This window comes from Panthera uncia, assembly GCF_023721935.1.
Source record: "Panthera uncia isolate 11264 chromosome E2 unlocalized genomic scaffold, Puncia_PCG_1.0 HiC_scaffold_20, whole genome shotgun sequence".
In the NCBI taxonomy this organism is placed as follows: domain Eukaryota; kingdom Metazoa; phylum Chordata; class Mammalia; order Carnivora; family Felidae; genus Panthera; species Panthera uncia.
In genome coordinates this window covers 12,692,479-12,707,369 of record NW_026057589.1, presented here as the reverse complement: position 1 = coordinate 12,707,369, position 14,891 = coordinate 12,692,479, and the positions used below count along the sequence as shown (strand labels likewise).

The window sequence follows — 14,891 nt, the reverse complement described above, 5'->3', positions numbered from 1 at the left end:
GAAAAAGAGAGATGGTCAGAGTCAATACATAAGACAAAGAACCCACTAAAAACCCACGGCCAAGGCCCTGGCACAGCTTGGAATACTGAACAGGCACCCCTTCCACAGAAAAAACTGAAGAAAGGTAGGGGACGTAGTGACAGGCAAAGCGGAACCTGGCTAAGGAACCGAAATGCGGTGGACTTCCTGTTCTGTTCAGGGACCTCTGAGACCTGCTGCCACCAGGTCAGGTGGTTGGTTCCCACTGGCCTTCCTTGAGGGTTTCCAATCTTCAAATGCTGGGTCTTCTCTCCACTCCTGGAGGCTGGTACCCTGGATGTGACTATGGTGGTCAGCAGAGCCCCGTGAGGCTGAGCGAGGTGCTCGGGAGGGTGAGTGAGGGGCTCCACTGCCTTTGTAAGTAGGGTTTTTTTCTACAGCTTATAGGCCAGTGCTCCCCTTGTAGCGGAAATACAGTCTGTACTATGGATTCACCGTCTCCACCTTCTATAGGGGAGGTGAGGGCTTTTCAAACTGTTTTCTTCCCTCTACTCCATGGTGGACTGACACTCTGATAAAATGCAGTACAAATCAATTAAGAGAGAAATGGAAAAAAATCCAACATAAACACAAGCTCATTAAATTATTTTTAAACTCAACGGATGAGTCGCCCCGGCAGCCCCATGTTTACCTGCTCTGCCTGCATCTGGGGAAAGGGACCCAAGCACTCAAGGCCCCAAAGGTCATGTGAGCGGGTGGGGTGGGCTCAGCCTGGCTGGAGTGGGGGGCGCTCACCTTGCTGAGCCCATCGAAGAGCACGTTGAAGTGGGGCAGCACGGCACCACGGGCCACCTTGACAATGTTGTACAGGGCTTCGCACGCATAGTAGCGCAGCCTGCTGTCCGCGTCATTGAAGCAGGTCAGCACCGGCTCAATCAGCTCCTTCAGGTACAACCCCGAGTCCTGCAATGGGGCAGGAGGAGAAACAGCTCAAGATGGGTCAGGATGTGGGCCCCCAGCACCCAGTCGACATCCCAGTGCCCCTGTGAGGCTTGGGCCTTTGTGTGAGGGCTGGCCTTACAGACGCTTGGCAAGTCGGCCTCCAAACTAGGAGCCATGCCATGGAAGAAGGGTGCAAGGCTGCAAAGCCAGCCTTGCTAGACTTAGGTGTGGAGAGAATGGCACTAAAGCAGAAGTCTGCAACACCCTGCTGGGTCTCAGGGGTGAGAGAGCGAAGGTCATCGTTGCCATGTCTGTCCCCCCAGGAGAAAGGCCCACCTTGCCCAGGGCAATAGAGCAGGCGGCCAGGCCGATGAGGCCCCCTTTCCGACTGTGGGGGTGCTGAGACAGGGCAAACTCCTGAGACAGGGTCTGGATCACATGCTTGATTTGCACGGTGTTGTTCTGGGCCACGAACTCCCGGACCAGCCTGGAGAGACAGGAGAGAGGGGCTGAACAAGCAGTGGAGTCAGGCTTCCCTGGCGGCTGGCTCCGGGGGCCGGGGATACAGGAGGGAGATGAGATGGCCTGTTCAGAAAGAGGAATCGGAAGTCACGCATCTCAGGGTGGGCCCTCCTCAGCTCTCCCGCCGACTAGAAGGCGCTGGCTGGCTCATGATTGTTTCCATATTCTGGGTCGCAGTTTCCCTTTGTGTACAACAGAATGAGGGATGGCAGAGCTACCTCATTTCTGGGAATCTGGGGGCTCTGAGAGAATGAAAGGGAATGTCTTCTTGGGGACCCAAAATTGTAACATGGTCAGTTGGTCAACCAACTCTATTCAACACTTGCTCAACCCTTCATTTCTGCACCCAACACGTTCTCTGTGTCTGTGTCATCTCCAAGGATAGCGCTGAATCAGGTCCGAGAGCAATGGGCAAGACCCACACGCAAACAAGTAATTGTAACAACGTGGTGCCAATGATACCACAGAAGCCAGAAAAATGCCACGGGCTGAATACGAGGTGCCATTTGGGTCAGATGTTAAAAACACCCACAGGCACTTTCCAGGTAAAGGGCAAGGCATCTTAGGCCCAGGGAAGAGACTGGCCAGAGGCAGACAGCTCTGAAAAGACACAACGTATTTAAAGGAGGAGGAAGAGTTTGGTTTGTGGAAGGAAAGCAACCGTCAAGGTGATAGTCATGTGGCAACAGGATGATCTATGATTTACCTATTCACTCACTCATTCATTCATTCATTCATTCACTCATGTCTATGTTTTAATTAGGTATCTCTGGTGGCAGCCTGGAGAGGCTAGGCTGTGGGGGCTGGTTTGACAGAAAACAGAAGAAATCCCCGTGGAACATCACAGCTATCAGGGTCAGGAAGGAGGGCCTGAGACATAGGTGAGGCATGGAAAGAGCAGGGAAGGGCTGTTCTATCAGACAGAAAAGCATTAGGAACCCATGTAACACGGGAGGCAAGAAGGGCAGGTCTATGTCCAAGGTCTCCAACTGGGGCCTGAGGCTAAGAGGGAGAAGGGAGGTGTGAGGGAGGCCTCCATGAGGGACCAGTCTCAGGGAATGGATAACCAGCTCCCCAGATAACTGATGGAGCTATGGCCTGGGTGTCAGGGATATCTTTCTAAAAGTGGGATTGCAGCCAGACCTTGAAGGAGGCAGGGAGAGGGGAGACAGAAGTGTTCTGGGCAGGAGGAGATGAATGAGCCAAGGCGAGGAGGGGGAGCCAGGCAAGCTTATCTGGGGCCCCCGAGAACAGAGCAGCAGGGGGGAATCTACCAGGATGGCTGGCTATGGCCATTCCAGCCATCTCAGATTAGGGAGAATGGATCCTGCAGCATGGGTAATAGAGAAGCTTCTCATGGTTTTTGAAGTGGATGTCTTAAGAAGCTGTGAGATGGACAGAGACCATCCCATCATCCAAGCATGAGGGATGGCCACCAGTGTAGCAGCCAAAGGACTGACGGTCTACACAAAATAGACTTTTTGAAGCAGCTGCCTGGACTCACTAATTGCTCTGTGTCCATCATGGCAGGACACTGCTTGCCTGCCACATAAATGGGGGTCTCAAGTTGGCTCGAAGACTTTTAAGGACAGTCAAGTCCAAAAGGTATCAATGAGTCTAGGTGGCTCCAGGTCCGTGTCAGGAACCTGCCAGTAATTAGAGACGTTCAAAAATAAACGTGCGGCCCTATGAGGCAAAGACCACTCCTACAAAAAGGTTGTTCAATGAGGGGTTGACACAGTTTGACGAAAACTTAATACAGCAAGTCGTATGGGGCACCTATTTTGTGCCAGGCGCTGTGCGCACAGAGGTGAACAAAACAGGCCTGGCTCTCAAGCTGGTGGATGTGGGAGCAGGGACGGGTATTTCGGGAAGTTGGTATACCAACGGCCTTGTGAGGTGTCTCTCTCTCTATCTTTACAGGGTGAGATTCCACCAAGCCCACCCCAGGGGGCTGAGGGCTGTGGATGCACCCAGGGCCTCCACGTGTAACTTCAATGCCAACTCTGTAGGCTCCTGCACTCCCAAAGCAGTCTAATAAGGTCCAGCAAGGATGGTTCTCTGTATGCCTGTCTGGCTTCCCAAACTGGACAAACCGGCCAGGTGAGGCGCAGTGACCTGCAGGCGCTGCTCGGAGTATCCACAGACACAGCCACTCGAGAAAAGCCCTGCAGAGGTGTTAGAGAACAGCTGGAGCATTGGTGGTTCAGTGGTAGAATTCTCGCCTGCCACGCGGGAGGCCCGGGTTCGATTCCCGGCCAATGCAGCGCGGCTCTTTTGCCTTTTCCTGGCAGGCTTCCCCTCCCACAGAGATCCTGCTGGAGAACACAGTCTCCTCAACCATGCTGACCTGCAGCAGCTCAGGGTGCTATGAATCTGACCTCACTCCCCGGGAGCAGCTGGACTTTCCAGGGAGGCACTGGTGGCTGTGGGATCGAGGCCTTCACGCCCTGCACCAGTGAGGGACTCGGACTGGGCCAGTCTCCAGCGGGAAGCTGGGGTGAAACCTGAGAACTGTAAAACAGCTCAGCACACAGTAAGCATGGAATGGGGAAACCCACACATCCAAGGGGCAGAAAGTCACCCAAAGCCTCCAAGTGCTTTTTGCCACTGAGGAGGGACTCGAGCTCTAGTTTCTGTCCTGAGGTCTGAAGGCAAAGCAACTTCTCTCTCTCTCTTTCCCTCCCCATTCCCCACCCATGCACACACCCCTCTACCTCCTTCCTTCAGCTCTGGAGCCTATGTTGTTCTTAAGGCTGTGCTGATGTGGCAGCATCAGAGCCTGGCCTTATATTCTGTGAATCAGCAGATCTACTAGGAGGCTCAGGACGAGGGTTAAAGGGAGGTGTGCACACAGCTCTGCTCACAGCTGGAGCATTGGTGGTTCAGTGGTAGAATTCTCGCCTGCCACGCGGGAGGCCCGGGTTCGATTCCCGGCCAATGCAAACAGCAAAATTCTTTTAACCCTAGAAGACTGGCTTTGAGATTTCACACCGCCTAAAGAATATGTGAGTACAGTCTGACAACTGAGAGTGACTTGTTTCTAGCATGAGTTTTAACTATCTTTGGCAAAAAATACTCAGTTTCCTGAATTCCATAAACATCCAGAACCTGTCTCTCCCTGTTCTTGGGCCCAGGGTGTGGGGATCACCAAAGCCACGGGAAGCAGCTGTGCCACGTGCTCCTGCCCAGAGAGCCTGCCTGGGGACTCTGGCTGCCGACAGCACTCCTGAGGAAGCCAGGCCGTGTTTCTGCTCAGGACAAGTTAGAGCAGAACATGGAGCGGGACTAAGCACATCCCTGACGCTTCTGCAGGGCGCCTGCAGAAGATCCGGCTGTGCCAGCAGCACAGCCATCCTGGAACCATGGCATCGCCTGTCTGCTTGTTCCAGGGTCACTACAGGTCCCTGAGCACCTGGAAAGGGCACACTCTTCCCTGTTCTGCAGCCAGCATAGGGTACCCGTTCCCAGCCGTGAGGGGCTCTCTGCTGGGGAGGAAACGAGACCGCACACAAGACTTGCCTGCAAAGCAGAGACAAAATGCTCTGGTGGCAAGCTCTTGAGGCGAGGAGGGCAGGCAAGAGTGAGCATGCCTGCCATCTGGTGGGGAGGGATGAGGCATGGCTTCGCGAGGGGCAGCATTTGAGAGGGACTCTGAAGGATGAGCGGTATTCTCGCTGGAACTGACCAGGACCAGGCAGCCCACACAGAGGGAACAGCGTGAACACTGGCTCAGAGTAAGGTGAGAGGCATTTGGTTTGGCAGAGCAAAGGACACGGGTAGAAGAGAGGTGGGTGACAGGGCCAGAGAAGCTACTCCCAGTCATGTGCATGGCAAAGCAACTGGCATTTAATTCTGGTGGCAGTAAGGAGCCGCAGGTGAGAGTAACCTGCAGGGGCAGGTGGTAAGGGTTTGAATGCCATTAGAGAGCTCTGAAGAATCTGAAGGCTTACAGAGACTGGCAAGAGACTGTGAGGCACGGGGCTTTAATGTTGGGGTGTCAGGGCGTATGAGCACCAGGGTCTCCCAAAGGCAGGAGATGCACAAGCAGGACATTCATATTTAGTACTCCCCCCCTGACTCCGCAGCCCCAGGAGCACCTTTCTCATTTACTCAACACCAGCTAGAAGGCCTCCCCACCCTGAATCCTTCCAGGGCTCAACATAGGACGTCCCAGGCCACTGCAAAAATGATGGCCCGTTTAAGTCCTGAGGCCCCCGCACCCCACACACTTAGGGGTATGTCCAGGGAAACAAGACAACAATGGATCCTCCTGGAGAGAAAGCCATGAGAACATGCACTCACCAATATACCATCAGCTTAGCGAGCGGTGGGCCTGGTCCTGTGGGTCAACCGTAGGGCCACAGCAGGAAGAACTGTCTCACCAATCAACCCCGCCCTCCTTACCTGGCACTCAGGGCAACCACAACAGGCCCAGGCTAGCCTCTCTAGTCTTACTGCCCGCTGCCCAGCAGAACTGTCCACTCTAGCCAGACCCACGCTCACACTGTAAACCTGGGCCCTGCTCGATCCCTCCCCAGACACCCCCGTGTACCTTCCTGTCCAGGACAGCCCCTGCTCCACATCCTACCCGGTCTTCAAAGTCTGGCTCAAATCCAACCCCCTGCTTTTCCTGACCATCCCAGGAAGTGATCACTCCTCCACTGAATACTGAAAGACTAACTCAGTGACCCTCTCATTCTGTTCCCAGCAACACACTGGCCAATGTCATGGACTCCTCGTGTACATCTCTATCTCCACAGCTCCCTGGTAAGGCCGGAAGGACAGAGTGGGGGCACAATTTTCTGGGTCTCTCGTGCTATCCCTTACAGAGGCTAGTACTCTGCTCACGGCATATGGGGAACCAGCCAGCACAGACTGCAGGGCAGACCTGGAGGGAGCCCCACGCTGCTGTATGCATGACACAAAGCGGCCTACTATTCTAGACCTAACCTGCTGGCTCAACCACTACCGTATCTAGGCGGTCCTAAGCCCTGAGTGTTAGGATTCACGTCAGGAGGAGCAAAGGGCACCATTACTGGGATCCCCAAAGGCACACTGTGAAATGCACCCAATCAACCATGTCGCCAGAGCTATGGCTGGGGAAAGACGCAGAAGCCACAGTGTGCTCTGAAGGCCACCTGCCAAGGGGTGAAGGGGTGCCCTAACCCCTCTCGAGGTGCTCCAAAACAGGCCCAGTCAACAGGACTTGCCTCTCGACTACACACAGGTCTTTGGAGAGAAAACGCAACTTACAAAGGAAGGCAGAGTAAGTGGAGTTTAAACTCCAGGGGTGGGCGCTCCCGATTTCAGGCCAAGTCTCTCTTCAAAAGACCACATTGTTTCCTCTTTCATCCACAGGCTGCGAGCCACAGGCCGGGATCTGAAGCTGCACTACTTTTGATGTTAATATTTGGCCCAGAAACTCTCAGATCACAAATTTCTGGGACCCTCACTGACATAAAGGTCACAGGCATTACTGTTCTATGTGTCAGAGAAGAACGGTCTGTTTCTGTCTGGTTCCCTCTAAAAAGTGTTAGAAACCCAGGCTGATCACGGGTCCTCTAGAGGCTACTGCCTCCATTCTCGTGGTCAGAGGTGTCGCTGGATGGCATGAACACTCCTTCCCCAGAGGCACAAACCCAAGGTGACCACTCCAAGCTTGTGACACGGTCCCCAAGAGCGCGAAGTGCCACGCTGACTACCCCCTCCTTAAGAGAAGGAGCCCCAGACAGGGGAGGACATGTTGGGAACTGCCATCAGGCAAAAGGGAAACCATCTCAGCAGCACAACCACACCCCTCCCTGGACCCCCTGGCATCTGTGACACAGCACAGGGACAATCACAGGCCCCAGGGGACTGGTGATCAACCCCTTCCTGGGGAATACACTCCACAATGAGTATTTCAGTTATTTCCTAGAACAACCTGCTTCTGCAGTGATCATCATCTCATCCTGCAGATTTGAAACGGAGCCTCAGGGAGACCAAGTCCCCTGCCTGGGGCCTCAGAGGATCTGAATCCGTGATGCACCACAAAGTCCACGCCCTTTCAGCTGTACACCAGCTCCTCTCTCCCATCTTCTCAAAGCCCTTCAACTGCAAAGTGAACACACCCAGTTAGAGGGGACACCCCTCGTGGAGAACCGAGGCCACACGTGACATGCGGCTTTCTCCACACATTTCCCCATCCTGTTCAGTGTTCAGACACCCCTGAAGCGGTCCTCCACCACACAAGGGGGGTGCAGGGGACGTGCACATTTGCCATGTTCTGAAACGCTCCACAGCTGGTCTTCTGCTATGAAGGCAGGAAATCAGTAACTATTTGGTGAGCACTTACTATCTGCTAGGTGATAAATGCTGGATGCTTTACATGCCTTGTGTAATTTAAACTTTCTCCCCCTCCGCAAATATCATGGCTACAGCTTGTTGGACGCCTACTGGGTGCCAGGCACTTGACATTAAAAAAAAAATTTTTTTTATGTTTACTTATTTTTAAGAGAAAAAGAGAGACTGAGAGAAAGAGAGAGAGAGAGAGAGAGAAAAAGAGACACCAAGCACAAGTTGGGGAGGGGCAGAGAGAGGGAGACAGAATCCAAAGCAGGCTCCCGGCTCCGAGCTGTCAGCATAGAGCCCAGTGAGGGGCTCGAACTCACGAGCCATGAGATCATAACCTGCGCTGAAGTCAGAAGCTTAACCGACTGAGCCATCCAGGTGCCCTGACATTTTTAAAATTTTATTTTTATTTTGAGAGAGAAAGCAAGAGAGAGCACGAGCAGGGGAGGGACACAGAGATAGGGAGAGAGAGAATCCCAAGCAGGCTCCAAGCTGACAGCACAGAGCCTGATGCATGGCTTGATCCCATGAACCGTGAGACTGTGACCTGAGCCAAAATCAAGAGTTGGATGCTCAAGTGAATGAACATTTCTTATTTCATTGAGTCCCAACCCCTCTTTTATTTGGTGATGTCCAAATGTCCCACCCAGTAGGTGGCAGAGGTTTTAGCCACTGCACTCATATTTCTATGTCTTCGGAGAAGACGCCCTTGACTGTACGGCGGGGCTACTAATCTCAATAACTTTACAGTATTTCTAGAGAATGAGTAAGATAAGGCATGTCATGTGCTCTGGGTAGCACATGCTCACACAGCAGTCTCAGTGCAAAGTCAGAATCAGAGAGACAAACTGTGGTCTTACGCACACCACATGAGATCATGTTCATTCACTAAACGTGACTGGGAGTCTGCTATGCTCCTGGCTCCAAAAAGGATAGGAAGATAAATCCAGAACAGTGCTTATTTCTGTGTTGTAAAGCTTTCTGCATGCCCCTGGGCGGCTGCCTTTTCCTGTCCTGGCGAGTGTGCTCACTGCTGCCATTCTCTACATCATGCGCTGTATTCAGATGGCACATCCAGGCAGCAGTTTCCCAAAGATTATCTGGCTAAAAATCTCCATCTACTTTGCTGCGCATTTAAGTAATTTGGTTTCCACTGGCTCACCAGTTTCCAGTAATTGAACGGGAAAAGTGGAATGTTCGCCTCTGAGAAAGGCCCAAAGACTTTTAGAAAAGGCCTAGAGTTAAATGACAAGATACACTGAGCATCCACTGGAGAGATCAGTGGACAAACTATAAAGGAGAAACGAGCCCAAGACAACAGATGTTTGAATCTCAGGTGACAATAACTGTGACCATTTAATGAGTGCTTCCCTCACACTGCAACAGAACACCACAGGCAGTTTTATTTTTTAAAACTGATATAATTCACATGTCATAAATTCACTTAAAAATGTTTTTATTTACTTACTTTGAGAGAGAGAGCGCATGTGTGTAACCATGGGAGGGGCAGAGAGTAGAGACAGAATCCCAAGGAGGCTCCACGTGGTCAGCACAGAGTCTGATGTGGGACTCGAGCCCACGAACCGTGAGATCATGACCTTAGCCAAAATCAAGAGTCACATGCTTAACCAACCGAGCCACCCAGATGCCCCATAAATTCGCTCTTTTAATGTGTACAATTCAGTGTACCCGTTAGCAGTCACTCCCCATGTTCCCCAAATCCCCTCCCCTAAGCCCTGATCCACTTTCTATGAATTTGCCTCTTTGAGTTATTTCATAGAAACAAAATTTTCTTTTTTAAAAATTTTTTTTTCAACGTTTTTTTTTTTATTTATTTTTGGGACAGAGAGAGACAGAGCATGAACGGGGGAGGGGCAGAGAGAGAGGGAGACACAGAATCGGAAACAGGCTCCAGGCTCCGAGCCATCAGCCCAGAGCCTGACGCGGGGCTCGAACTCATGGACCGCGAGATCGTGACCTGGCTGAAGTCGGACGCTTAACCGACTGCGCCACCCAGGCGCCACAGAAACAAAATTTTCAAATAAATGAAACACATGGCTGGCTCCTTTTTACTTTTCAAGGTGCATTTTTGTTTAGCACAAGGAAACTGAGGCACAGAAAATTAAACCAGAGGTCACAAACTCAAACACTTATAGGGGCCAAGCAGGAGATACAAGGGAGAAGGCCAAGGGAGGAAAGGCTGTTGGGAACTTGCCACTACAGGAAGCAAGCAACCTGGGGAGCGCATGTCCTGGCCCATGGGGAGACCCCGAGGTCCCCCTTATCTGCTCTGTGGGACTGTGGGCCCCACAGAGATACACTTCCAATTGCTTGGAAGCCACAAACCCAAACCCAAATGTCACTGTGACATTTCTCAATTTAAAGTACCTTGCAGGGGTGCCTGGGTGGCTCAGTTGGTTGAGCGTCCGATTTTGGATCAGGTTATGATTTCATGGTTTGTGGGTTCGAGCCCCACTTTGGGCTGTGTGTTGACAGCTTAGAGCCTGGAGCCTGTTTTGGATTCAGTGTCCCCCTCTCTCTGCCCCCTTCCCTTCTCGCATTCTGTCTCTGTCTCTCTCAAAAATAAATAAAACATTAAAAAAATTTTTTTTAATTACTTTACAATTCAGGCCAAACCAAACAGGTCTACCAGCAGGACAGAGTCGATGGCTGCTGGTCTATAACCCTTGTATTAAGTAAATTGCGGAGGGTTCCACCGCTAAAGGAGAGCAGAGCTGGGTGGAATTCTGACCCACGCTTGCATTAAGCCACTGGTGATGAACAGTATCTCTTCACAGGGGTGGTAGGCTCTAGAGCCAGGTCAAACTCAACAGTTAACCTTTTTCTGATCAAAGAACGCCAGAGATCCCTGCCCCCTCCCCAGCAGGCAAAGGACGCATTATTCAGGAGCCCTGATCCCACAAGCCCTACCTCATGCTTTGTGTTCTCAGGGGGCATGGCCAGGGCACCTACATTTGCTGCTTTTTGGAACTCAAAGTTCAGGAACACAAGAGACTTGACACTGAGCCCATCCCTAGTTACAATGAAGGGCACTATCTCTCCCAGCCCGCAGTGAGGGGGCCCTGCCACCAGTGTGGGGCACGGCACCCCAGCAGAGTGAGCGTCCACCAAAGTTAGCAGAGTGCCTTCTGGCATTTCTCCCTGACACTACACTCTCCTGGAGAGCAGAGCCTGGGGTCTTACCAACCTTTTCATCAGGACTTATCAGTGACTATGTCCCCTGAAACTGAGAGCCCACCAAACCTGAAATATTCCATTCTAAAATTTTAGCCTTAGTGCCCTATCTTTTAGAAAACTGTGTGGGCATGTTGGTGTCAGGCTGCGGGGGCAAAAGCTCTCCAGGATTGTGCACAGCAGGCTCACACATTTAGCGATCAGATCTTGGGTCACTTAACCCAGCCTACTCTCGAGATTCTAGAGTCCGAGATTCTTCAACTGAGCCAAGCACCCATCTCTCTTCATTTTTAGTGTTTGAGAGGCCTGTCATAAAGAGAAAACACTCTCCTCTTACTATGAATTTTAATCCCTCACTGGAAAATCATATGCAGTACTGGCTCTGTCCAACGGAGCGGATGACACTGGAAAAGTTGCAGTTAGAACAACCATGGAGATGCTCAAGTATGAAATTTCCTTCTTGGTAGGTAAAACTGTTCACTGTAGTGGGGAAGCCTTTTGGGACTGATGAACTTGCTTTTCTTTTCTTTTCTTTTTTGTTGTTGTTGCTTTTAATCCAGGTTCTAGCTGTGAAATCTTGGGAAGATTACTTAACCTCAAGGAGCTTCTGTTTCCTCATCTGTGAAATGCCACTACCTAGCTCAAATTTTGCATCCATGCAAAATAAAGAGATCAAATATGTGCAATGACCACACAAAGGGAAGCTTTACTATCTTCCTCTCCCCAGACGGGCAGACAGCACTTTACACATGATCACTTTTTTTTTTTTTTTTTTTTTTAATGATCACCGTTATAGATGGAATCGTATCCTCGCCAAATCCATATGTTGAAGTCTTAAACCTCTCTGTCACTGCATTTGGAGATAGGGTCTCTAAGGAAGTAATTAAGGTTAAATGAGGTCATAAAGGTGTGGTCCTGACCCAACAGAATTAGTGTCTTTATAAACAGACACACCAGAAAACTCTGGTGAAACACAGATAAGCAAGTCACTATCTGTCCTTAAGCAATCTGTGATAACTAAATTCAGAGGAAAACCTCAAACCAGGCATTCCTTATTCCACATATGGCTGAAGAAGGCTGGAAACAGACTGGAGAGCCTTTTACACCAGTGCTCTCAGACTTTAATGTGTACACAAATCACCCAGGGATCTTATTAAAACGCACAATCGGATCCACAGGTCTGGGGTGAGGCTAGAGAATCCCTTTCTAACAAGCTCCCAGGTGATCCTGATGCTGCTAGTGTGTGGGCTACACTTTTGGGTAGCAAAGTCCTTAGACGCCAATGTTATTTCCCCACCGAAAATGTACGGCCATTCACTCAGACTGTCAAATGCTGCGTCAAGTACTGACGATAAATAAAACAGGGTCTCCGCTCTTCAGGAGTCCATAGTCCAATTAAAGCCTGGAGGTTTCTCTGAATCCCACAATCAAGGGCAAAGCTGAATAAAAACAAGAACCCCATTAAGGACAAAACCCTTAAGGAACAGCGTGCAGTGAGAGCACTTACAGGGGCTGTGCTGGAGGCAACAGTGATGCTGAGATGAATACCTCTATTCAAGGACTCAACAGATGAGTCGAGCTATGGTAAAAATCAGACTTTCCTGAGAAGCAGACTGCATGCTGGACAAAACTGGGTGTCAAGGTAGCTTCAAAGCCAATAAAACCTATGGACGTGGAGCCACGTCTATACATCAGCTCTGAGTCTTTACTCAGTTTAGTGACACTCATCATTAAGACTTGCTAGCATTAGTGAGAGCCAGAGCATAAACAAGAAGCAGTTCAGCAACAGAGCAATCAAGAAAGTGGTGCTTTATGAGAGAAGAAGCTAGCTGGTTTTGGAGGTACTGAAATGTTAGTGCTGAATGGGAGAGTCCTCCTAACAAAGTCCAAACCGTTTAGTTGACGAGGAAAGGAAAACCCAAAGCAGTTAAGGCAGTGGTTCTCAACTGGGGTGATTTTGCACTCCCCGGTCACATCTGGAAACACTGTCTGGAGACATTGTTGGTTGTTATAGCTCATGGAGTGCTACTGGTATCTAGTGGATAGTAGAGACCAGAGATGCTGCTAAAAATCCTACAATGCACAGGAAAGCTCACCACAACCAAGAATTATCTGTCCCAAAATGTCAGCTGTGTTGAGACTACGAAATCCTGAGTTAAGCAACTGCCTAAGGTCCAAGAATGAGTGCCACACCATGGACTAGATAGGAGCTGTCCAATATTCTGCAGTGATGGAAACGTTCTAAGACCTGTACTGTCCATTATGGTAGCCAACAGCCACATGTGGCTATTGAACATCTGAAGTATGGGTAGTGCGACTGAGAAACTGGATTTGTAATTTTTAAATTTTATCTTCAATAATTTACATGCAAATAGCCATGCGTGGCCAGTGGCTACCCTACTGGACAGGGTACAGGCAGCACTACAATCCATGTGTCTTGACTGCCAGCCGGGCACTCTTTCAGTTTCACAGCCTGCTTCTTTCCACTCTTCTGAAATCACCCACCCACCTGCCTTTATCGCAGAAATTTAGGGAAAAAATTACAAACGTAAAATAATAGCAGAAAATCTTAATAACACATTCCCAGTTGAACATCTTGTTTTGTGCTGTGGGAAATAAAGCAAAATGTCAGGTCATGGTTACACATACATGTAATAAGACTGTAGAAGCAAGAAAGGTCAAATTATTCCTACTTCCACCTGCAGGGAAGGGTGATATGGCAGAGATAAAATAAACAGCCCTCTGAGTCTTGAGATCTCGATGTTTGGGATCTGTTTTCTCCATTTGGTCACCTAACAGTCCCTTTCACTTCTCAGAAGCTGGGTGAGAAATGAGGCATCATTAGCAAATTTTCATGCTTCCCATTTCCCTCCCATGACAGAGGACCCTCTCTGATTTGCTGATTTTGGATGGAGACCACACTGAAGACGCGCCGCGTGCCAGACACTGTGCTAAGCACTACACATAGGCTTTGTCGCTTTATTAGCACGGTAGTCCGTTGGGGCACCCGGAGGTTAAAGAACTTGGCCCAAGTCATACATCCCGTCAGAAGCAAAGCTGGGACTCCTAATCTCCTGCACTGCGCTAAGGGCCTAAAACTGGCTGGAAAGGCGTGAGGAGTTCCCCCGAGCAGCAGGAACCCTGCAAATCCAGGGCGGCGTCCTGGCTTTGCTCCCCACGTCCAACCCAGGGTGCCCGCGGCTCTTACTTCTCGATCTCCAGCGCTGCCACCTTCCGCTTTTCGTAGAGCTTGTCATTGAGGGCGCGCACGATGTTGGGCGTGAGCGGCGCGAAGTCTTTCTCAGGGTTCATGGTGGCAGCTCGGGGCGCTCCCCGGAGCCCCGCGGCTCCTCAGCCCGCGGCTGCCCGGGCGGCGCCGGGGCCGGGGGAGTCTGCGGCTCCGCGCTGCCTCTGGCGCCGGCTCATGGACCACGCCGCCTTGCGCCTGCCTGCCTAGCTCTACCTCCGCGCGCCGTCTCGGAACCCGGGCCTGGACCCCGCCCCCGCACACCTGCTCCCGGCCGCCCAACGGCTCACGATCCCGCCCGGCACCGGCAGTGCTCAAGGGGCAGCGGCCATGTTATTTGGATCATGTGATTCTGTAACCGCTTCCGCCTTCCGCCTCGAGGACCCGCCCCTCGCCGGCCACGCCTCCGCACGCAGGAGGCAGGTGGGTTGTCCACGCCCCCACAAGGCTCCACCTCCTCTCCTCGCTCCCGCCTTCCTCCCCGCACCACTCGCGTGTGGTTGGGGATGCTTGGTGGGACGCGTATCCCACGCGCTCACGGTCCCGCACGTGGCCCGCTAGGCGCGTGGTGGCTTCTGTGTATGTTTTTGAGCACGAAGGGGCTCATGGAACCTGACTCACTTAGCGTAACTTAATAAATACTTACCGAATCCAGTAGTTCATTTACTACTTA

General features: G+C 51.2%; 1 protein-coding gene and 2 non-coding genes across 4 annotated transcripts in view; 2 read left to right on the top strand and 1 right to left on the bottom strand.

Moving 5' to 3' along the window:
* VAC14 (VAC14 component of PIKFYVE complex) overlaps positions 1–14,589 on the bottom strand; it is a 102,917-nt gene extending 88,328 nt beyond the window's left edge. The window contains exons 1-3 of one of the 2 annotated variants that reach the window (XM_049622596.1): positions 14,180–14,589; positions 1,258–1,408; positions 775–942 (exon numbers count right to left, since the gene is read on the bottom strand). In XM_049622596.1, coding sequence (XP_049478553.1) covers positions 775–942; positions 1,258–1,408; positions 14,180–14,283 — 423 coding nt within the window. In that variant the 5' untranslated portion in view covers positions 14,284–14,589. The remainder of the gene's footprint in view (positions 1–774; positions 943–1,257; positions 1,409–14,179) is intronic. The other variant, XM_049622595.1, reaches the window with a different exon arrangement.
* On the top strand, positions 3,639–3,709 carry TRNAG-GCC (transfer RNA glycine (anticodon GCC)). The gene has a single exon. It is a non-coding gene; the product is annotated as a tRNA-Gly (tRNA).
* TRNAG-GCC (transfer RNA glycine (anticodon GCC)) lies at positions 4,318–4,388 on the top strand. The gene has a single exon. It is a non-coding gene; the product is annotated as a tRNA-Gly (tRNA).
* Positions 14,590–14,891: the final 302 nt, after the last annotated feature.